Below are 23,575 nucleotides of genomic sequence, written 5' to 3'. Positions count from 1 at the left end.
TTTATTTTTGTAAATAGGTTTTCAACCTATTGTAATTTATTTTCAAATGTATTGTACTCTTGATTGAAATTTACATTTATACTTATTTGTATTTACCCTTGGCAATAAAAAAACATATATATTGCATTGGCAGGGAATTTTATTGCATCAACTCCTGAGAATCACGATCGCAGACCAAGTTCGTACACTGGAATACAACAATTGAATATTGTAATATCTTTGCCCAACATATTTCCCTACAGACCTGTTAAAAGTGCGGCAGTTCAATAAAGATCTTAGCTTGCCTAAATGAATGAAATCGAGTAGGAAGGTCAACGTTATTGACTTTGTCTCCTACAGGAGGCACGGTGGTTATGAATATAACGTTAGAGTAAATTATAATTAACCACCCCCAGACACCTAACTGCATTCTGAAGATAATCTTCGCAACATGTGTAAATTGCCACATTAAAAGAAGCATGTGAACATGTACATAAGAGTTAGACAAATATGCTGCGTTCCAGACACCTCGGATTTAGGTGTGGTATTTCCCACCTTAAACCAATGTCTTAAAAACAATGTTTTGCTTTAGTAACATTAAAAGCATTTGGTAACATTAAACCATTAATAATTAAACCAATAGAAGTATTTATGATCATTTAAACAGCGCCGTTGCAGAAGTGATTTCCGGGTTGAGGTGGGAATATCCAGATCCGACTCGATGTGTCTCGGATTTAACACATTTCCCACCTCGGCCTGGAAATAATTTCTGGAACAACGTTTTCCTAATGTTATTAAATACGTGTATTTTTAATGCCACTAAGACAGTAGACGTTACGTAGGTAATAGGTAACGTAGTGGAAAATATACCAAATCCGAGATGTTTTGAACGCAATATTTTCAGCTAAGTTATCTGAACTCAAAATATACAGTAAGGCAACAACACTATTCTGGTTGTGTTTGACATATTATAATAAATACATTTTTATTAATATAAGTAACATCATATTAGTGCTTTTCCTAGCGGGCACAAAATCCCTTCCGGACCGCGAAGCTCGATTTAGCTCCGCCCCTTTCGTGCAAGAACTCTTACCATCGTCCTTTCCACCAGTTTGAATATTCCGCCACCCGGAAGTTTCCAATGGATGATGTTGGCGATTACAACGCGGTGATTTTTCGTACATTGCGGCTCTGTCTAGCTTTAACTGAGCCAGGAGAATGAGGAAGTAAACGTCTCATCAGTTACCCTCCTTCAGCATGAAGAGGAGGTGTGCGTGACCACGGGCTTTATAAATGTGATGCGACAATGATCTCGGCGAGGGCAGAGACATTTCGGCAGGATGCTCAGGTTGTTTGCGGCATTGGTGATTGTTGGGCTACTGCTCTCGTTCATCACTTCCTGGGTATTTGACATATATGACACCGCTTGGCACCCTAAACGCAGTTTACAGCAATCCGGGGATGAAAACATGAAGAAGAAGAGCGGCCTGCCGTATCCCAGCGGGCAGCTGGAGAATATGTTTTGGTTTGTGCAGGTAAGAGGAGAGTTTTTGCTGTCAATCAGACTACTGGTCAATCAGAGCTGACAGTGATCATGTGATTGATTGTCAAATGGCTTTTATTTTGTGTTCTGTCATAATAAATATGTAGGCCTAATAAATAAAGTAGGAAAAATCTTCATATGAATATAATAAAATCTATTAATTTGTGATATTTTTTAATGAATAAAGCATTCAACAAAGACGATTTATTGTAAAAATAAAATCTGACCCTGCTGAAAAAAAAGACAGACAAAGACCGTGTGCAGCCAAGGCTATGGAGGACTAAACCTGCAAAAATGATAAATAAATAAATGTATAAATATATAAACGAATAAATGTAATAATATGAAAATAAATAAAGGAATGAATGGTTTGATAAAAAATAAATCGTTTTAGCTATTATTGATCTTAGCTTTAACTTTTTTTTCATTATTTAAATTGATTTATTATTTTTTGTGGCCATTTTTTAATTATTTTTTATTATTATTATTATTTTTAGATTATTTTATTTATCATTTCCTTTTATTTTTTACATTTATTTATTTATACGTTTATTTATTTTTATATTTATTTACTATCGTATGTATTTATTTCCACTTTTATTTATTTATTCTTGAATTTATTCTTACTTTTCTGTGTCTTGTATGATAATTAGATGGGTTGGTCTTGCCTACTATTGGTTCAGCGTAGATTGAAGCGTTTGATCGATTACTCTTGACTTGTTTTGGACTAACGTCACGTCACTCACTGATCGTTTGCTTCGTGTATAACGTTAAGTAACTATGGCGGGCGCACAATTAGCTAGAGAGTTACAGCATTTAGCCAATGAAGTCGATAACCATGCATCAAATGACTATGTGTCATTCAGATTAGATGCATTTATTGATGATTTATTACAGATTGACGGCGAGATAAATGACAAAGTTCTCCCTCGGTTGTTAGCCTCTTTGCAGCACATTCAAAGTCTGTGCGAGTCAGAGGGTGCTATGGTGGCGTTACAGTTCAACTGGTGAAAATCATAAAGCACAAAATGTAATAAGGTTTAACTACACAGATGAGCTTGTAAACCGAAGTCGCAAGCTAACGCTTTGTCAAAGTGATAGTTATAAGCAGCCTTTCGGTTAGAAAAGGCGTAAAGATTTGATGTAACATAATGTAAATGAATTGAGACATAGTGAACTTAAGTCACAAGTTAACACGGTAGTAATGAGCATCGTTCTTTCACTACAGGGGCCATCAAATGGAAACCATTCCTTCTAAAAAGACGTGGTTACTAAACGGTACTCGTAAACTACATTCCATAAGAGATAAATAACACAGAGGTCACAAGTTAAGACGGGCATATTCCCTTGATTCATCCAGCTGCATATTGTTGTGTGACATCTTGATATTATTGCAAAGATCCGCAGCAGCTAGCATTGCGAAATAGCTTAGTGTGATTGTTACCGTAGTGACACGCTGCCTCGCTTTATTGTATGGGTACGAATCCCGTGTCAAATCGCTTTATTTATTTTTTCACCTCGCTTCAGCCGTTACGGGCGATCATACCAATAATTTGCAATCTTAACAAGAATGTCAAAATCATGTAACAAGAAAGTCTGTGTTTATTAGACATCTTAATATCAAGTCGTCTTGTGCTTTCAGAATCGACGAATCTGCTGAGGTCGTTCATGCACCTCTTTGGCAGAGGACCTGTAACCGGAACTTGGTCACCACCTTAGCACCCCCTGACTCGCACAGATTTTGAAGAACTTTGTCATTTATCTCTCCGTCAATCTGTAATAAATCCTCAATAAGTGCATCTAATCTGAATGACACATAGTCATTTGATGCATGGTTATCGACTTCATTGGCTAAATGCTGTAACTCTCTAGCTAATTGTGCGCCCGCCATAGTTACTTAACGTTATACACGAAGCAAACGATCAGTGAGTGACGTGACGTTAGTCCAAAACAAGTCAAGAGTAATCGATCAAACGCTTCAATCTACGCTGAACCAATAGTAGGCAAGACCAACCCATCTAATTATCATACAAGACACAGAAAAGTAAGAATAAATTCAAGAATAAATAAATAAAAGTGGAAATAAATACATGCGATAATAAATAAATAAACGTATAAATAAATAAATGTAAAAATAAAAGGAAATGATAAATAAAATAATCTAAAAATAAAAAATAATAATTAAAAAAAAATAATTAAAAAATGGACACAAAAAATAATAAATCAATTTAAAAAATGAAAAGAAAAGTTAAAGCTAATATCAATAATAGCTAAAACGAATTATTTTGTTTTATCAAACCATTCATTCCTTTATTTATTTTCATATTATTACATTTATTCGTTTATATATTTATACATTTATTTATTTATAATTTTTGCAGGTTTAGTCCTCCATACAAGGCCAGCAAACCAGTTTAGAGATAAAATTAACGCAATGAAATATGAATGATAGAAAATCAAACTCTATTTTTTATTGTTCAGGTCAACGGCAATAAATTATACACTTTCATTAATAGCTTAATCATTTCTTAATAAATAATCAATAGTGCATAGGAATGTTACTTTAAATACAGGCTACAATAATTGCAGTACTTATATTTATACATAACATTATTAATATGCACTACTGTATTAGCATGTAAACACATTAGGACCATTAGTTCTATCTAAATATAAGGTCATGGAAACACAAAAAAAGCATGTCACATCACATCAACTCTCCAAGCATGTTACAGCATTAGCCCCAGCCAGTACTATCATCTGAGCACTTTATCCAGACCTGTTATAAAGATGACCTGGTGTTAGTGTTTCAGTGCATTGTGTTTGCATGATTAAACCAACAACACCAAACTGACTTGAGTAATAGAGATGCCTTCTCTAAAATGCCACTGACACTTGTTCTATAAATAGGTTTCATGTGTGAGATTTCAAACACACACTGATAACTGCACATAAGCTTGTGTCAGACTTTACCATGCTGTTTATTTGCACAGGTATCTGACATCCATATCAGTCGTTTTCATGATCCGAGGAGGATTCCTGACTTTGAACGGTTCTGTAGTGACACTATTGATGTGATTAAACCTGATCTTGTGCTGGCCACAGGTAAATTGATGGTTGATACTTCTCAAGCATAGAAAACTGACAACAAAATTGGCCAATATAAATGATACTTATAATTTTGCATGGAGTTACAAGTATGTTGCTTTTGGAATATTTCACAGGGGACTTGACAGATGCAAAGACTGAGAGTAAAATGGGCTCTCTTCAGCATGAAGTGGAGTGGCAGGCCTACCACAACGTCCTGAAAAGATCACGAGTGTTGGAACGCACTAAATGGATTGACATTCGAGGAAACCATGGTGATTATTTATTTTCCTTAATTTTTAGTGTCAATTGCGTGTAAAAATCCGCATGGAGTTGTCTGAAAAATTGAGTTCGGATCTAAATAAAGATCAATATTAAGTTTCCTCTTTGTACATCACTATTTGTCTAGAAGAATAATAGGCAATCTCGGCCCCACAGTCTCTTAACAATAAAACAATTACAGGACATTGAGTCCAGAAAGCTGGAAAATACTATGCAGGTCTAATGACTTGAAATGAAGCCCAGTTCTATAATCAAACAGGATATTGTCTGCTTGTTTTGATGAGAAAATAAACTTCAGTAGATTAATAATAACTTTACTCATCAATCTATCTTGGTGCCAGATAGCTTTCTCCTAGTTCACTCAAAAACGAAAATTCTGTCTTCATTTACTTATCCTCAGGTTAGATTTATTAACCCATATAATGGTTGGAGATTCAGATCATCTATGTTCGAAAAATAATCACAAAATTAATCTCTCGTATTTAATTATTGACTCATATGCTATACAACAAAAGCTGTATAATAGCTTTATGTAAAGGAATAGACTAAAACTGTCATAGCTGTCCAGGCACAGCAATATTACAGCTTTACACTGACAGTCTTTCAGAAACATATTTAATGTTTAATATTAGGTCTGCACTATATTGAAAAAACACTTGCTGTGTAATAACTCGCTAAATAACATGATATACGATATGCTATTCAATAATGTTTTAAGGTTGAGAAGTCAGTTTGAACTATATTGAAATATATTTAAAAAACGAAAATCTGTGATTATTGTTGCACACGACACGAGAATGTGCATGCACACACAGGCACTAACATTCGCATGCCCGTCTCTCTGCTATCTTCATCAACCTAAATCTTTTCTATTAAAGGAAGAGTTGGTGATTTCTGAGAGGCTAACAATATAGCAAGCTAACATTAAGCATAAGACCCCGCCTTCTCTTCAGAGCGCTCTCCAAAGCCACGCCTTCTCCAAACAAGACAAGTGGGACATCCTATGATTGTATTTGGACTGAATGCAATGATTGGACAAAACATTTTATAGCATTTATATGTATAAGTATAATTAGACCACTTTCCTTAGTGATTGCTATCAGGATGCGAAGAGAGAGACTTGGGTAGTAGACAAATAAATGTTTAAATGTGTCCCGTGGTGGGACAGCAAATATTCAGAAAATAAAAACTCTTATGCTATTTTATATTGTAAATAGAAATATTAATAACATAAAATAATATATTATTAACAGTTTGATTTCTACATTTTTACTGCCACACCATAGGACGGTAGGCCTATACGTAAAAATGTTTCTAAAGTGTCGTCTGCCCTGTCTTTAACTTCGACTTGAGTATTAAAATAATTGATTCAATACTTGCAAACCACTGTGATATGCATATTGCAATATGCTCATTTGCAATAATTCGGAATTCAATATGTAGCACTGTTTAATATACAGTTATAAGTAGTAGGACTTTGGATCAATGAGATGTCACTTTGGTTGATCAAATGTATCTTGCTGTCATTAGACAGTGGGCTCATGTTATTGAATTTACTTATATTAAGCTACAGAAATGCTTTAGATGGGTGTATTTGCTGGATAAAACCAATGAATATCTCTAATGAGCTCGCATAACTCGTTTCGCCTATCATAGGTACTGTAACTGGTGTTACATTACGAACGCTGCCAGACATGTAATAAGAGCTCCATTATCAGTTATTTTGTCCTTGGTCGTCTTCCATTTCCAGGAAATTTTGACTGATATTCTCTTCTTGTTTCCTCAGATGCCTTTAATATTATATCACTGGAGAGCGTGAACAATTATTACAGGTCTGTACAAATATCACAAATGCTGAATGTTATGACTGTAAAGCTACTTTTACAAAAAAATTCACTTTGACTACATCATAGTTATTGACGGCAGTCTAAATTATATTTTTTTAACATACAGGTGTCATTGTAAATTATATATAGTTGCACCCGTCTGTATAATGTTTCATTAAAGTGCTAAAATATCAGAATCACTTTTGTTTTCTCCTCTGAATATCTAGAAAATACTCAGCCAATCAGAAAGTTGGATCATTCCACTACATACACAGAACGCCCTTTGGAAACTACTCATTTATTTGTGCCGACGCCACTTTGACACCGGGACCCAAACGGCCCTATAACTTCTTTGGTATCCTAAGCCAGGTAGGAGAAATATTTTAATTGTCCTTTTAATCGTGAATATGACAGCAGACTTTTCTTTAGACTAAATGGTGAGTTTTCCCTATAGACTGAAATGGATTTATTGGCGACCTTTAGAGAGGAGAGCCTGAGCAGTAACAAATCTATCTGGTTTGGACATTACACCACATCTACTGTCATCTCTCCCTTCCCAGGAGTCAGAGAGCTCATGAGGTTTGGACACATCTCCTTTATGGGGAAACTACATTTTCAATCGGGAGATTTTTTACATCTGATTTTGTTCACTTTCACAATCTGATACATATCTACCTTCCATTGCTGAAATTGTGAACATTTGACCACATATGAGTCTAATCACACAATGTTCTGCTAAAGAATCTCATCTGTTGGGTTTTACAGTACAGCTGTGGCGTATCTGTGTGGGCACCTACATACACTAGGAGGGTTCATGCCCTTACTGCATAGTCGACATAGAGGAGGCACACTGGAGTTAGAGCTGGGAGACTGGATGGCTAACCGCAGGTGAGAACAAGGCTCTCGCACAAGGGAATGTGACCAGATGTTCATATAGCTGACTTGCTGTCTTAGCAAGACAGTGCAAAAAACAGCTGACATATAATAACTGTTTGGCATTGTAATGTACTTGCAAAAATAGTTTAGCAAGTAGTCACACACAATTTTTCTTCCTTGGTTCAGGAACAGAACATGGTTTTTGACCATGATCCTCTTAGTTTGACATGATGTTTTAGGACTGGTCAGCTAGGGGTTTGAGTAAACCTCTAATCCATTTAAAACCACAACCATATTAAACAATCCCCATAGACTTAAAGCGACAACGAGCAACTTCTGCTCACTGTTGCCCCACGTGGTTGATAAGCGGAATTGTCTGTTTACAGTGTTGTAAAAACTGTCGCAAAGATTTCCTGCTGGCATATTTACATATTTCCTGCTGTTTGTTTACAAAGCCGACGGACCAGGCGGACCTAGATATGCTATGAAAACAGCGCATAGCATGTATATACTGTATATATATATAACGACAACATTAGCCTACTAAACGACTGAACTGTTCAACATTTACACGGAGCAGGACCGCTAGGTCTCCATCCGTTTTGCAACCCGTTGCCTCTTGCTGCTCGCGCCACCGAGTGTAAGCCCGTCCGATATTGATTCGTGACCGGCCTCATGTCATGTCCGATCACTCTCTCGCTTTCTTTTCTTTGCTTCCTCTTTGGTTTATTGGCTGGCTCTGCCATGGTGATGTTTTGGTTCGTTTCGTCTTACTGTTAGCTCTGCTGTTCGCTAACTTCTCCCAGGCTACGAGTAAAATGTGATGTATGCCGTAAAGCAGGGGATAGGCGGGGCTTGTACCGGCCCGAACACTAAAGTTACAAGTGCAATTTCAGCCGATAGGAGGCTGCTTAGGTAGCAACGGCAGTAAAATTCGTCCAGTTAAAAGTTGACCTACCACTTAAATACTTTTAGAGACATTATTTTAAGGTCAAAAAGTTGCTCGTTGTCGCTTTAAAGCTGCAATCTGTCATTTTTGGGGTTAAAAATAAACAAAGAACAGTAAGTTAGTGCATAAACAAACAATGTTCAAACCTTGCTCCTTACCTCACCCCGATTCACAACAGTAGGCTTATAATAATGTTTTATAAATTGAGCTTTCGGGTCAGATTTTGGGGAAATGACAGTTTGTCGCCTTTGACTTTGTAGACTCATTTTGACCAAAATGTCAGAAGAAACATATACTTTCAAGGCAACGAGTAGTTTTCAACATGTAACAATACGTACATAAAGTAACCTGCAATTTTATGTTCCAAACACAGAGATGGCGATGTGAGGCAAAAGTTACTTTCAGCTTTAAAGGGACCTTCAGCCAAAAATAAAAATTCTTTCATCATTTACTCACCAAATCGGTATAAAATTCTTTGTTCTGATGAACACAAAGAAAGATATTTGGAAGAATGCTTGTAACCAAACAGTTCTGGGGCACTATTGATTTCCATAGTGGGAAAAATGACAATGGTGTAGTGCCCCAGATCTGTTTGCTTTCCTACATTCTTCAGAATATCTTCTTTTGTGTTCAACAAAACAAACTTATAAATGTAAAAAGCAATATTTCTATTTCTAATCTATCTATCTATCTATCTATCTATCTATCTATCTATCTATCTATCTATCTATCTATCTATCTATCTATCTATCTATCTATCTATCTATCTATCTATCTATCTATCTATCTATCTATCTATCTATCTATCTATCTATCTATCTATCTATCTATCTATCAGAACAAAAAAATGTATACAGGTTTGGAACAACTTGGGGGTGGTTAAATGATTTTTCAGTTCATTTTTGGGTGAACTATTCCTTTAAAGAATGGCCGTACTGTATGGATAGAATTTGAGATGGGCTCATGAGGGCCCTGGGCCAGTAAGAACAATTTAGAAAACCCTAGCATCATGGTGGCTAGTTGTATTTACTTTTACCAAAGTTACAATCATTTTCTTTTGATGCAGGTACAGGATATTGGCTTTTGATCATGACCTTCTTAGTTTTTCCGACTTGAAGTTCGAAGACTGGCCAGCTGTGCTCATCACTAATCCCAAAGACGCGCAGTACCTGCATCCAGGGGTGGAACCTCTTGATCGTATCCGCAGTTCCACACACATCAGGTGTCTCTGTGTGTGTCCTCTTCAACCTAATAAAACAATGCTGTATTCCATCCAAGTTTATTCCCTTCATGCGTGTCTTGTTATGTCACATTTTGAAGTTTGCTGTTGGGCACACAACACTCACTGTTGCTGCTTGTGCTGTGCGTTGGGTTTGTTTAGGGTTCTGGCCTTTTCAGAATCTCAGATCACAGCCGTGTATGTGAGTGTGGATGGAGATACGCTGGGAAAAGCTGTCAGGGCGGAGGGACCTCTGTATGTGCTGCTATGGGACCCATCACTCTACTCTACGGGACTGCACACCATCAGTGTTAAAGTGGAGGTAACAAAAAATCAATGCATGCTTAAAGGGATAGTTCACCCAAAAATGAAAATTCCGTCATTATTTACTTACCCATCAAGTTGTTCCTAACCTGTATACATTTTTTGTTCTGCTAAACACAAGGGAATATATTTGGAAGAATGTCAGTAACCAAACAGATCTCATCCCCCATTGACACTCATAGTATTTATTTTTCCTACTATGGCAGTAAATGGGGAATGAGATCTGTTTGGTTACTGACATTCTTCCAAATATCTTCCTTTGTGTTCAGCAGAACAAAGAAATTAATACAGGTTATGAACAATATGAGGGGTAAGTAAATAATGAAAGAATTTTCATTTTTGGGTGAACTGTCCCTTTAACTGCCAATATTTTCATTTCATTTTAAAGCGTTAGTTCTCCTTCCTTTTCATATTTCTCAGTTTCTTACTTTATGGTAGAGTTCATCTGGAGTATTCCAGTAAGTGGGGCTTTCTTTTTGCTGTGGAACACAAAACATGATATTATGAAGACTGTTGGTAACCAAACAACATTGGACCCCATTGACTTCCATTGTACGGACACAAAACCACTGAGACATTCTCAAAATATCTTCTTTTGTGTTCCACAGAAGAAAGTCATACAGGTTTGTAATGACAGCAGGAACCTAGCTATATCCAGAGTCCAGGAAATTATAGGGATCATAAAAAACCCACCTAGCAACACCATGGCAACCTATATCCATGTGCTACAACATGCTTGAAACATAATGGCAATGCCCTGGCAACTACCCAGAACTGCAGCATAAAAGCGTTGTGGTGTTTTGTTGCATGTGCATTGTGCGAGCATGACCCACATTTTTTTCCAATATAAAATGTATTTTTTTATTTGGCAAACAAATTTTCTGTAACACTGTATATAATACAATACTGATTGTATTTATGGACAACATTTTTCCTAACGGTTTAATTTACTATTCTTATGCCAGGATTCAGCAGGTCGCTCAAAAATATGTGAGCAGCAGTTCACCCTGGAAGAAGATCTCACCCCCAGCTTCGGATTCACACAGTCCTTCATTCTCCTTACAGACCACTACATACTGGTAAGAAAATGACACAAAAATACTAGTGCTGTCAAACGATTAATCGCGATTAATTGCATCCAGAATAAAAGTTTGTGTTTACATAATATGTGTCTGTGTATTGTGCATATTAATTTTGTATTTAAAAATACAAAAACATACACATAAATTTATATATATATATAAATTTTTAGGTGAATTATTTATATTTACCAATAATTTAAATTACATATTAATTTTTATATTTTATATGTTTCTTAAATATATGCATGTATGTGTATGTGTTTATAAACACAAAGGTAATATGCCTAGTACACAGACATATATTATGTATACACAAACTTTTATTCTGGATGCGATTAATCACCATTAATCGTTTGACAGCCCTTAAAAGAATTTTTTTATAAGTCTTTGTGAAAATCACATGCATTCTTGATTTATCTAGGCATTTCTTTGATATTTATGCATCTACCCTTGTGTGTTTTTGCACAGGCACGGATTGCATTTGTGGCAATAGTGTTACTAAACCTAGGTGGGCTTGTAGTCTTCAGATTTATGCATGTGTCTTCTACAAGAGGTATGTCGATTGGCTTAGATTCTTAATGTAAAAAAAAAACATATTGTACTTTTTGTAATATAATATACTTTTTACAGGGTTGTCTTCTCAAGCATTGATGTCCTTACATCTTGTCAGTAAAATCAACATCTTCTACTATTCTCTACTGCTGTTCAATCTTTGCACAGCGTTGGGTAAGTCACAGTCACCTACTTAACTTTGTGCAAATTGTTGGGTAATAATCACTTATAACATTGTAATCACTTTTCAGACCAAGTGTTTTTTAGTCGTTGCGAAAGTGAATAAATGGTAGATAATGACATAATTAGACAATTATAGATTTCATGTATTACTGTATACATATGAAGGTAAATCAGTGGCAAAACTTGAGAGCTTGTACATCTTAAATTTAAAACTTGTAAATTAAGTATTTGTACTTGTATGCTAAAATGTACACTCGCAGCCCCAATGTGAAAACCCGTAAAGTAAATATCTGAAGTCGAGATTTGCACCCGTAAACAATAATCACAAACCTGTGTTCTGAGTTTAAAGCTGCAGACAAATAGACCCAAATGTATAAAATGGCATTTGCAAAAATAAATCGACAGGCACAAATGTGTAGTGCACATTTGTACTTACTCATAGATTCAGATTCGCAGTGCAACCACAAATAGGCATCTACAACCTCTCAAATCTGTCACTGCAGTTTCAAATCTTCCCGCCTTGACTTTTGCTACTACTTTCGCGATAAACCCGTTGCAAAACTAACTTGTGCACTTGAAAGCTCAGAGGCAGAGAAAGAACGGCATTTGATGACGTCATGTTGCTGAGCCACACCGCCCCCTAATGGCGGGAAAATCACAATGAAATGAGTTTTTTAAATCACTAATACAGTATTTAATTTAAGATGAAACTCTAAATCAATAACTACTTACAGCCTCTTTTTGACTGTTAATTCACTTTTCTATTTTATTCTCTTTTATATTTACTGAAGTATATCTTTGTTCTATGTTTGTCCTTTATTATATATTTATTGCTTTTCTACCCCATCTGCAAAATATATATTTTTACAGTACATAGGCTACTGAATGACAATTAAGATATTGAATCTGATAAGGGTGGTGTATAAATTAGCAACCTAATTAACAACCTAACTTAGCTGAAGCAAGTTCGCTGATGATCAAATGATCAAAATTAAAAACAGAAAATGTACAGTCAGCCTGTCATTGTGTAAGGCTCCTATATCAGAATGATCAGAATCAGTTCTTGTATAACACTGAACAGTGGTGTAACTTTGTTTTGAAAAGTGGTGGGGACAAAGACGACACAAACAATACTTTAATAAATTGTTTCTGTAAGAACTCGTTGGGAATATTCATGGACTTCACAAGCGCGAAACATGTAGGTGACTCCTCTAGATAACAGTATAAAAACTGCGCCGCTTTATTGACGGCTTCAGTGGTGTGACCTTAGTGCGAAAGACGCATGACAAATAATATTGACACTGCCGTGAAGCAGGTTCGTTTCCGCTTATCTCACTGTTCTAAATTTTCACATCACATATCAGATCTGCTTCCATTTGTTTTTAAACTATATCATGTTTTCATCAATATATAATTTAAAGCATGTTGTGCTTTATTATATGTAAGGATGGCTGTTGCCTTATGTAATTAAATGTATTAATTCGTGATGAAACAAAAAACTACTGAAACGAATGTGTGTTTTCCCCATGTTAAGAATTTGGTGTTTGACAACCCCCTGCTAATAAGGACAAACATTCAAGTATACAGGGGAAACAGATGTAAAATAATATCTTTAAAAAATCTTATTTTCACTACTACGGGCATTGCCTGATAGGCTACAATTATACAACAAACTTTCTAAATTTTGTTTTGAACTCATTAAACTACAAAGTTGTGACTTTTTCCATTTATTGGAGTTTTCTATCAAGTATCAAAATGTAATTAATCTTGCAATAGGCGATAGCAACCGCATGTCGAGAACAATAAGGACGAATATATAGCACCAAAGTGCAATTAAGCGCAAAATGTTTGGTACATGTATGACTTGAACAGCCATTTTCAAATATTTTCATTATTTTATTAAAAATAAATACCTTTACAATCTGATATGTGATAGGGAAAAAGTTCAGCAAACAGAAGTCGCGAAACCACGACGACATGAAGCAGGTAACACATGCTTTACGCTTTACTCCACCGGAGCAGTTAATTTTCCTGTGCCTTTCTTACATTTTGTCTATTCCAATATGAAACTGATGGGCGGAGTTAGTATAAATAGCCTCTGCTTACAAAGCGGGCTACTTGCACGGTAAATAGACACTCCGTATTTTTTATTTCTTCCAATAAGTGGTGGGGACAAAATTGACTTTGGCAAAAAGTGGTGGGGACATGACATACCTATCCACCCGCAAATTACGCCTATGACACTGAAGAGGTTTATTCGGCAATAACAACTGACTGGATGCATTATCCTGCGGCTAGTAATTATCACATGAGAAAATAATTGTACACTAAATATTGATTAAATATGTTTAAGCTCATCTGTTAAAAATCCAAACCTTCCATGAGAAAAAAAACTTCCAGGTAAACCCACAACCCCAATACTGTATATGGTGGCATTGCACAGTCCTGCATACAATTTCTGTTCATTTTCAATGTCTTTACATATTGAAAATAACAAAAAATATAAAAAAGTAGAAATAGCTTAAAAGTGCAATAATGGTCAATAATACATTATAACTAAAGAAATAATAATTCTCAAGGGTTAGGCTACAGAATCATGTTGAACTGTGTAAATGTACATTTTTATATAGAATATCAATGAACATTATAGTATACATAACGGAAAATGTAGTCAGCCTGTCATTATATCTTAAAACAAACATTAGTACACAACGGATTATCGATAGTATACAGAATGATATCATTAAAATACATTACGAAATGATATATATACAAGATAATATAAGTCATGGAATAGTTATACATAATAGTATACATAAGTGTGATGGTTTCGCTTTAGTTGAAAACTGTTTTATTTAAACATTATTTAAACTATTATTTGCTAGATCCTTTCATTGTGATTTTTCCAACCATTAGGGGGCGGTGTGGTTCAGCTACATGACATCATCAAATGCCGTTCTTTCTCTCGCCTCTGAGCTTTCAAGTGCACAAGTTAGTTTTGCAACGGGTTTATGCGAAAGTAGTAGCAAAAGTAAAGGCGGGAAGATTTGAAACTGCAGTGACAGTTTTGAGATGTTGTAGATGCCTATTTGTGGTTGCACTGCGAATCTGAATCTATGAGTAAGTACAAATGTGCACTACACATTTGTGCCTGTCGATTTATTTTTGCAAATGCCATTTTATACATTTGGGTCTATTTGTCTGCAGCTTTAAACTCAGAACACAGGTTTGTGATTATTGTTTACGGGTGCAAATCTCGACATTCAACTTCAGATATTTACTTTACGGGTTTTCACATTGGGGCTGCGAGTGTACATTTTAGCATACAAGTACAAATACTTAATTTACAAGTTTTCAATTTAAGATGTACAAGCTCTCAAGTTTTGCTACTGATTTACCTTCATATATACAGTATGTAAGTGCCTCTCAGTCTTATAAATGTCTATAAGCAACCCCTGACCCCATTAGTTTGCTCAGGAGCACAATAAAACTGTCCACTGTCCATTTTTCGCAATTTCTGCTGATAAAGACTGTTTTGTCTGGTGTTTTTAGGCCCATGGTTCATTGGGGAAGTAATTGATGGACACAACGGGGCCTGCTTTGTTTTTGGTGTGTTTGTGGACGGACATTTTCTTGAAGGCGGTCTGACTTATGTCGTAGGAGTTACTCAGGTAATACAGGATTCAAGATGCAGAACATTATGAAACTGGTGTTTGTATGAGTATCAGGGTTGGGCAAAATTCAGATCTTAGGAATTTGAGTTTAGGAATTTGAGTTTAGGAATTTGAGTTTAAAGTGTCACGCCCCACAGGATGTTGAACTGGTATGACAGGAATGAGGATTTATTAACTTACAATTCAAAGTTATTAGATACAGTCAGAAGAGAGACGTGCAGGTTTTGAGATTAAACTAAAATAATTACTAATTATAATTGGTAGACACAGTATCTTTAAACTAAGTTGAGTACTATCAAAAGCCCAATAAGAATATGTTAATTTTACCATACAGCACAAAATGAGCACCACATATATTGATTTTAGTATTTTAATGTATTGACTGCAATTTTATTATAATTTTTTGAATATGAGCATAATTTGAGGAAATTAAGTGTTGCGTCTTTCTTGTAGCTCAGTGGTTAGAGCATGGCGCTAACAATGCCAAGGTCGTGGGATCGATCCCAGGGATTGTACATACTTAGAAACAAAATTTGTTTTATAATGCAATGTAAGTCGCTGTGGATAAAAGCGTCTTTTAGCGTTACATTTATGCCAAATGCATAAATGTAAATATAATATAAATGTTCCATAATGAATGAAATATATAAATCTAACACAAAAAGATGATTATTAGTAACAGCTAATGTTTCTGGACATTTCCGCTGTGTTGTCTGTGGTTACATGATTATGGGTAATTAAACACTACTATTAAAATTCACACCAAAATATTTTTTTTATTCAAAATTTTATACAAATTTTATGTACATTCTACCTGTTGGGGGCATTCTAAAATCAATTCTTAAGGCCCATTTACACCAAGAATAATTGTTGGAAAAGTGTTTTCAATTAAATTTTATTTAAATAGTGCTTTTCACAGTTGAGCGCTTTTCCACCATCGCGCCGAATCGTTCTAAGCATAGTCTGAAATGGTTACAATTATGTTTCCACGTGAGTCTGGTTCGACACGACACGATTACAAACTGTTCTTTGCTCGGAATTGCTAATGAATGCGGGCACAGCCGTTATAGCTCAGTCTCTTGTGTTACCGAGGCAGTGCATGACGCGTTTGTGTTTACATTCTAAAAATTTCCGTTATCAGCCCTGCGGTGGAAAATGAAACCATTTACTTACCTGCTGGCATGGATAGGCACAGAGTGGAACGATTAAGCAACAAGAACGATTTGGCGCGGTGGTGGAAAAGTTGAAAAGCAGCTTTACATAATACAGCTTTTACATAAGGAAATAATAATAACAGATAAATAAAAGAAAGACATTATATATAAATAAAATACATTAAGATATATGGTATTATTATATAGATATATAGTTATTCTCTATGCAATGTACATTAATGAAACTAAACTGAAACTACACTGGACTGTAAGAAACAGTTCATTATTAATTGAAGCATATTCTTCATAATATTATAATGTGCGTAATATTTACGAGACTTACATTTATATTTAGCACTCACTGTTAATATCACAGTTAGTTCTTCTGGGTAGATTACAATATTACAATGTGTGGAGTGAGTGATAAAACATTCACAGCCAGTCAAAATCCATTCAAACTTAAACGGCTTGGGCATTTAAAATGTGAGACTCTAGCGCTCAAGCTTAGAATGAAGATATCATTAGAGGCCATTGTAGATGCTAATTATAGAAAATTCTGCAGGATATAAACAACATTGGCCCAGATTCACTTCCTGTTTCAGTATTTTATCACTAAACAAATGACAAATGTAGGAACAAAATACAACCAACAGGACATTAGAACTGAATTGAAATGTTAAACTAACCTCTTAAAGACTTAATTATTTATGTGAAATTTTATGGAAACAGGAAGTGCTTCAGGACCGGTGTTTTTTACATTTTGCCAATTTATTCTATAGATACCTTGGAGCACAACCTTAAAATATTGTCTTTTCCCCACAGGTCCTCTTCTTCAACATGCCTCTCACATATTACCTCTGTTGGAGTCTTCATCACAGGTGTCGAGGCACCAACTTCCGCTCGCACTTCCGCTGGCGGACTCTGGCAGTGCACATGGGCATGCTGGTGCTCTTGATCTGGCAGGCGTATTCTTGCTTCTTTCTGTTGGAGACCTACGGGCCGCTGGCGTTTTTCCTGTCTCCAGTGCGTACCTGGGCTCTGCTCATGGCCCTGCTGTTGGTGTACAGGGTCTGGTGGGGACCGCAGCCTCATTTCTCTGATGTTAGCAGAACCAACAGACCGTTGTGACAGTGATGTTCTCACTTGTCTTTCTCAGTCTGTATATTTTTATTTGACAGACTTTGTTTTGTGCCAGGTTCTTCCCTCCTCTTGCCTTTTCTAATCAGTAACTGAATTGCCAATCATTTCCATTAGATTACCCTAGTTAGTATTCAACTCCTTCACATGAAGCCATTATTACATTTGGCTGAAGGGGCCCTATTAAACCTGGTTCCTGAGTTAAAGTGATGGTTCACCCAAAAATAAATATTCTGTCATCATTTTACCCTCTTGTCATTTCAGACTTGTATGACTTTCTTCAGAAGAACACAAAAGAAGATATATTAAAGAATGTTGTTAACTTGCCCCCATTCACTTGCATTGGTTTTGTGTCCATACAATAGAAGTGAATGGGTGTAGGTGCTGTTCGGTTACTGACTTTCTTTAAAATATCTTCTTTTGTTTTCTGCGGAAGAAAGAAGGTGATACAGGTTTGAAATGACGAGGTTGAGTAAATGATGACAGAATTTCATATTTAGAATAAAATCAGTTTTAAGGGGGCAGTTCACTCTCAAAAAATGAACCTCATTGGACCTCATTTCACTCCAAACCTGGATGATTTATTCTCCTCTGTATGACACGAAAGAAGATGTTTAGCTGAAAGTTTGTGCACCCATATTAAATATATGTGCATATTAAATATATGCGCATCATAATTAATTTCAAAACCTAAAACCTTTCAGGCAAAAAAAGAATCATACGGGTTTGGAATTACACGAGGGCAGGTAAATTAGTTTCATTTTCGAGTGATGTCCCTTTAATCTAGAGTTTTGCCAGTCTTTTGCATACATATTACTTTGATGAACTGAAAATTACTTGTCAAATCATAGTTTTAATTTGTGAAAGGCAATCAAGACGTGAAAAAGACTTATTAATAATGTTTATGCATGAAACTGCCACCATTTCACTGCAGGAAAGAGACACTATGAAATGGTCATTATTGCAAAATAAATCCCATATTTTGTGAGGGATGACACTAAACTATTCTGCTTATTACACGGCTGTTTACCAAATACACATGAAATAATGTTTTGAGATTATAAAAGATTTTATTTTGTGACAAGACAGACATTTTAGTGATATAAAAATTGTTACCTGGGACAACAGTGCAGTCACAATTATTCGACTACAGAATCTGGCGATTGACCAATCAGAATCAAGTATTCCAGACAGCCTTGCAATAAGTACATCATATGGAATATCAATTTGGCCATGAGAATTAGAAACTAGTAGAAGTAGAAACTATACTTTGCACTAAAACCGATTCTACAACTCATCAAAAGGAAGAAACCACTATATTTATATAGATGAATATGAATGTTGAACAATTATTGTTGCACTAGGGTTCATAGTCACGGGAAGGGGGATCACTGTGGGCATCTCTGTTGTCATTCACATAAAAAAGACATCTAAATTAAGAGAAAAATTAGAGCCAAAATAGCACAACCTGATGTAGAAAGTAGAATAAAATAGAACAACACATGGACACAATATTGCGTTTATGAGGTAAACATTGTTGGACAGCTCTTTCTGTGCACAGTTGCAAACCACACAAACAGCCTAAGGACAATGGCCACTTTCAGGGGGGAAAATCAGCTATTTTGAAAAGATGCTGTATTGTCATTGAAGTCTTTCATTGTGCCCATAATCGACTTGACAGGTAACAGAAAGAGTTTCTGGTGTATTCCCTGATGTTTATTGATGTTTTGTCAGGTCACTCAGTGTCTCTGTTGTGTCTCAGGAAAGTAAAGACTTGAACAATAGGCTGCTTTAGTTTGACTTGAATGTTGTTTTAGAAGACTTGCAGTTTTAAGGCCCATGATAGTGACCGTAAACTTGTAAACTTGAGTACTCCACATTTACTCAATTCATGTTAATCTAGATTTGTGGTGATACAATGGAACTTTTTTAATGTTTGATACCTGATTTTATGTGATTTTGATTTTATTTTTTTAATGTACTCAATTATATTTGTATGTAGTGTTCATTGCTTCCAGTTGTTCTGCATTGTTTAACAGGCATTCTCTGTTGCTGTGATCATGTGGCTTTTTTTTTTTAATTCACCAAAAACTGTTCATTTTTTCAGTGAAACACTGTTTCCCCCCCAGTTTTTACAGTAAAAACAAACATTTAGTTTTTTTCATATAAATAAGGGTAAGAAATTCTGTATTGAACATGTAACGTTTTTCCCTCAGAAGAAAGAATAACCTCATTTTATATATTTTTCATCACGTTGCATTAGTCTTATCTGCCTGTATTCACGTGTAAGAGAGTAAAGGGATTTCATATTGTGATTTGGTTTGATTTGCTTTCTCAAGTAAGGGCTTGTTTTATATTTGACTTTTTATATTTTAAAATACAGTTGACAAAATAATTCAACCGCCATAAAGCCTGACAAACAAATAAATATGAATATATTTTTTAAATTAAATTAAATTAATTTAATTTATGTTTATCATGAAAGTGGGTTAATATCAAGAGCATATACTATTCAAAGACAATTTTAAGTCGGTGTTTAATATAGACACTTAAGAGTTAGGGCAAATGTTTATATACAGTAAAATATACAGTAACACTTTACAATAAAGATGTATTTATCAATGCTTTGAACAACATGAGTTCATAAATGAGCAACACTTCTACAGTATTTATTAATCTTAGTTCGTTAATTTCAACATTTACTCTTACTTTTTAAAATCAAAAGTTGTAACTGTTAACATTAGTTAATGCACAATGAACTAACATGAACAATTCTATTAGCATTAACTAACATGAACACATTAATAAATGCTAAACTTATATTGTTCATTGTTAGTTCATGATAGCTAATGCATTTAATAAGGTAACATGTTAACAAAAACAACATTAATGTTGTGATAACAAATAATGCTTATATAATTACTTGTTGAACTTGTGTTTTTACCCTATAGTCAACTTACAGAACACACTACAAAAACAATGTTTTAGGCACCGTGATTATCCAATCATGGAAACGGCACAACCTTTCAGTTACCAGCTCAGTTCTTTGACCCTGAGTTTACACAATCCCCACAAGGACTCGTGTGAAAGCAGCACCTTCTGATGGAGACGTCTAAACTCAGTCTGAAATTTTGACGATCTGTTTCCCTACGTTGCCTCCGGTCATCATGGAGCAAAAGGCATCTGAAATATGCATAAGAGAGTGGGGTAAGACGTGTCCTCCTCTTCATCTAACACTGCTCATTTTTTATAAAGTGACCGTATATTTAGAAACGGCCCATATTGTAAAAAGCTTGTGATACAGATGAGAAAAAGTAGAAGCTTGTTATGCTAAAATACTACATGCTATGAACATGTATAGCTAATGACTAACCATATGCTCATTTCTCTTAATAGTAACTATGGAGTCAAGTGTACTGATAGCAAGTATCCATTTCATTTACACTGCCTTAAAGAATTCTTTCCTGTATGTATTTACAGTGTAACGAAACAATTAATTTGATTTGTATGTAAAGTCAAATAAACAGTGACAGTTTTAGCTCTCACCTCCCATGTTTTCTATACCATTCACAACAGTTTCCAACACCTGTAAAATGAAAAAGAAACAACTCATCCATGTGATCATGGAATCGTCCTCACAGCCACGTTAGACTGTTATTGACTGTTTTCCTCTTACCTTTATCTGTCCTGTCTTTACCCAGTGACTGAGCTGAAGAAGACCTTCTTTGTGCTTCTCCATGTAGTTCAATACAACAAATCTCTCCCTGGGAACATACTTATTGTAACTAAAAGTTACTATGTGCAAATATGTAAAGTAAAATAATGAAGTTATAAAACCATACTGAACCACATACTGTACATACACATGTGGCACCCCACAAGCTAGGTAATACTCTCTTCGATGATTTTGTACCTTGTAATGTTCTTGAAACGCAAAGAGTCTTGGGTATCCTCACTAAGAGGTGGAGGGTAAGGCACATCCTTATTGTACTGTGAGATCTGGCCACACAGGATCACGTGACCATCGGTATTCATCTGCACACAGCGAGGGCCGCACTTAAACGGACGACTTACAAAAAGTAACCCAACTATTCTAGGAGAAAAGCACAGAGTGTGAATACTGAACCTGTGATATAACAGCATCGCTGATGGGACCCCCTACATTATCAAAGTAAATATCAATCCCTTTGGGGCAATGTTCCTTCAGAGCTGAGCTGATATCTCCCTTCTTGTAGTTAATAGCTGAAGTAAAACCCAGCTCGGTCACCAAGGTCTGGCATTTCTGGTCGGAACCGCAAATTCCCACCACCCTCTCACAACCATCCAATCTGCCAATCTTAAAAAACAAGAGGGTCAATTGGAATAACATGATGTATATCACAAAAGTTGCTACATGGTGTCAAAGGTGTTCTGGGTGGTTGCTAAGAGGATGCTTACTAGGTCACAAGAACCCATTCCCAAATCCTTAAGATGTAAGTCTATGGGACATTTGGAGTGTTTTGCTTTAGCAATAAAAAGTAGTCAAAATAAAATTTAAATTACTAATGAACTTTTAAAAAACTAAAATACAACTCTCAGTAGATGACTGACACATTTCATTTGTCAATGCATATAAATTACCTGTCCTGCAATTGACCCACAAGCACCAGCTGCTCCACTGACAACCATTGTTTGATTGGTCCCAGGAGTCGCATGACCCTTCTCTCTCACCCCTAATAGAGCAGTAAGGCCAGGCATGCCTACTGCTCCCAGAAAATATGACAGGTGACCATTTACCATCTCTGGATTAACCTGTAGGCACAAATACATCACACATTTACATTATGAGGAACACACAGGCTTGTATACGTGCAGAATTTAACATTATACCTTATGTAAAAGGCTTCCATTCATCACATCATATGACTGCCAGCGCCAGTTGAAGGATGTGACAATACTGCCAAAAGACAATGCTTTATTTTTGCTTGCCTCCACTATTCCAACTCCACCTCCGTCCACGGGCTCCTCTAATCTCCATGGCAACAGGTAGTCAGCGCCAGTATCATCGTTCATGCGACAACGCTACAATACGTGTGGTGTTACAAATGCTTGGTGAATATAAAGGGTTTAATTCTGTAATCAGATTGTAAATAGAAACAAGGTCATCTCACCATGTACGGGTCAACTGACAGATACAGTGTCCGAACTAGCACCTCTCCTTCTTTCAGCTCACTGGGTTTAACGGTTTCTTCAACTCGGAAATCTTCTGGAACCGGATGACCATTTTTGCCTAATACGGTGCAATCAGAAGTACCGAAGTAAGACATGCATTAAAGTCAAGTCAACATTGGTTAGTTGACTACATTTTAATGTGCAAGATCTGCATGGTTTACCTGGACGAGAGTGCAAAACAACTCTTTTCGCCTTTAACATTTTATTGTTTTGTCATTATATCGCTTAACGATTTAAATAGAAGAAAATCTGCTGAAGGTAGACCTCGCAACTTTCAAAATCATGCTGGCAGCGAAATAACCGCTTCCTGAACCATCACGTGATGCTCACCCGGTCTCCTGATTGGCCACAGCACAGGCATTAAAGGGCTGGTCGCATATTCCATGTGTTTACTTGGTAGACGATTTGAATGTTTTACTGTAACACGACAATATATTATGTCAGCGTGTGTTCGTTTGTACTCAAAAAGCAGACATATTATTTGCATAATGGGCTTA

General features: G+C 35.8%; 2 protein-coding genes across 3 annotated transcripts; one reads left to right on the top strand and one right to left on the bottom strand.

Annotated features, from left to right (window-relative positions):
• Positions 1-1,083: 1,083 nt before the first annotated feature.
• Positions 1,084-20,182, top strand: tmem62 (transmembrane protein 62). Its single transcript, XM_057343124.1, has 14 exons — positions 1,084-1,514; positions 4,516-4,627; positions 4,747-4,884; positions 6,678-6,723; positions 6,945-7,086; positions 7,172-7,296; positions 7,483-7,605; positions 9,609-9,764; positions 9,924-10,083; positions 11,051-11,164; positions 11,636-11,720; positions 11,798-11,893; positions 15,455-15,573; positions 17,553-20,182. The coding sequence occupies exons 1-14, from the start codon at positions 1,320-1,322 to the stop codon at positions 17,856-17,858; spliced, it is 1,917 nt and encodes a 638-aa protein (XP_057199107.1). The 5' UTR covers positions 1,084-1,319; the 3' UTR covers positions 17,859-20,182.
• A 110-nt stretch (positions 20,183-20,292) lies between these two features.
• Positions 20,293-23,402, bottom strand: ptgr2 (prostaglandin reductase 2). 2 transcript variants are annotated; one of them, XM_057343126.1, is made up of 9 exons: positions 23,240-23,402; positions 23,018-23,136; positions 22,836-22,928; positions 22,488-22,658; positions 21,994-22,203; positions 21,781-21,902; positions 21,544-21,631; positions 21,414-21,453; positions 20,293-21,050 (listed from the first exon to the last, which is right to left on the bottom strand). In XM_057343126.1, the coding sequence occupies exons 1-9, from the start codon at positions 23,277-23,279 to the stop codon at positions 20,986-20,988; spliced, it is 948 nt and encodes a 315-aa protein (XP_057199109.1). In that variant the 5' UTR covers positions 23,280-23,402; the 3' UTR covers positions 20,293-20,985. The 2 variants fall into 2 exon arrangements, with proteins under 2 accessions (XP_057199109.1, XP_057199108.1); XM_057343125.1 differs by having other exon boundaries at positions 22,737-22,928; positions 23,240-23,401.
• Between the last annotated feature and the right edge of the window lie 173 nt (positions 23,403-23,575).

The sequence above is a fragment of the Triplophysa rosa genome, linkage group LG10 (assembly GCF_024868665.1).
Source record: "Triplophysa rosa linkage group LG10, Trosa_1v2, whole genome shotgun sequence".
Taxonomy (NCBI): Eukaryota; Metazoa; Chordata; class Actinopteri; order Cypriniformes; family Nemacheilidae; genus Triplophysa; species Triplophysa rosa.
This window is presented reverse-complemented; position numbering and strand designations above follow the sequence as displayed.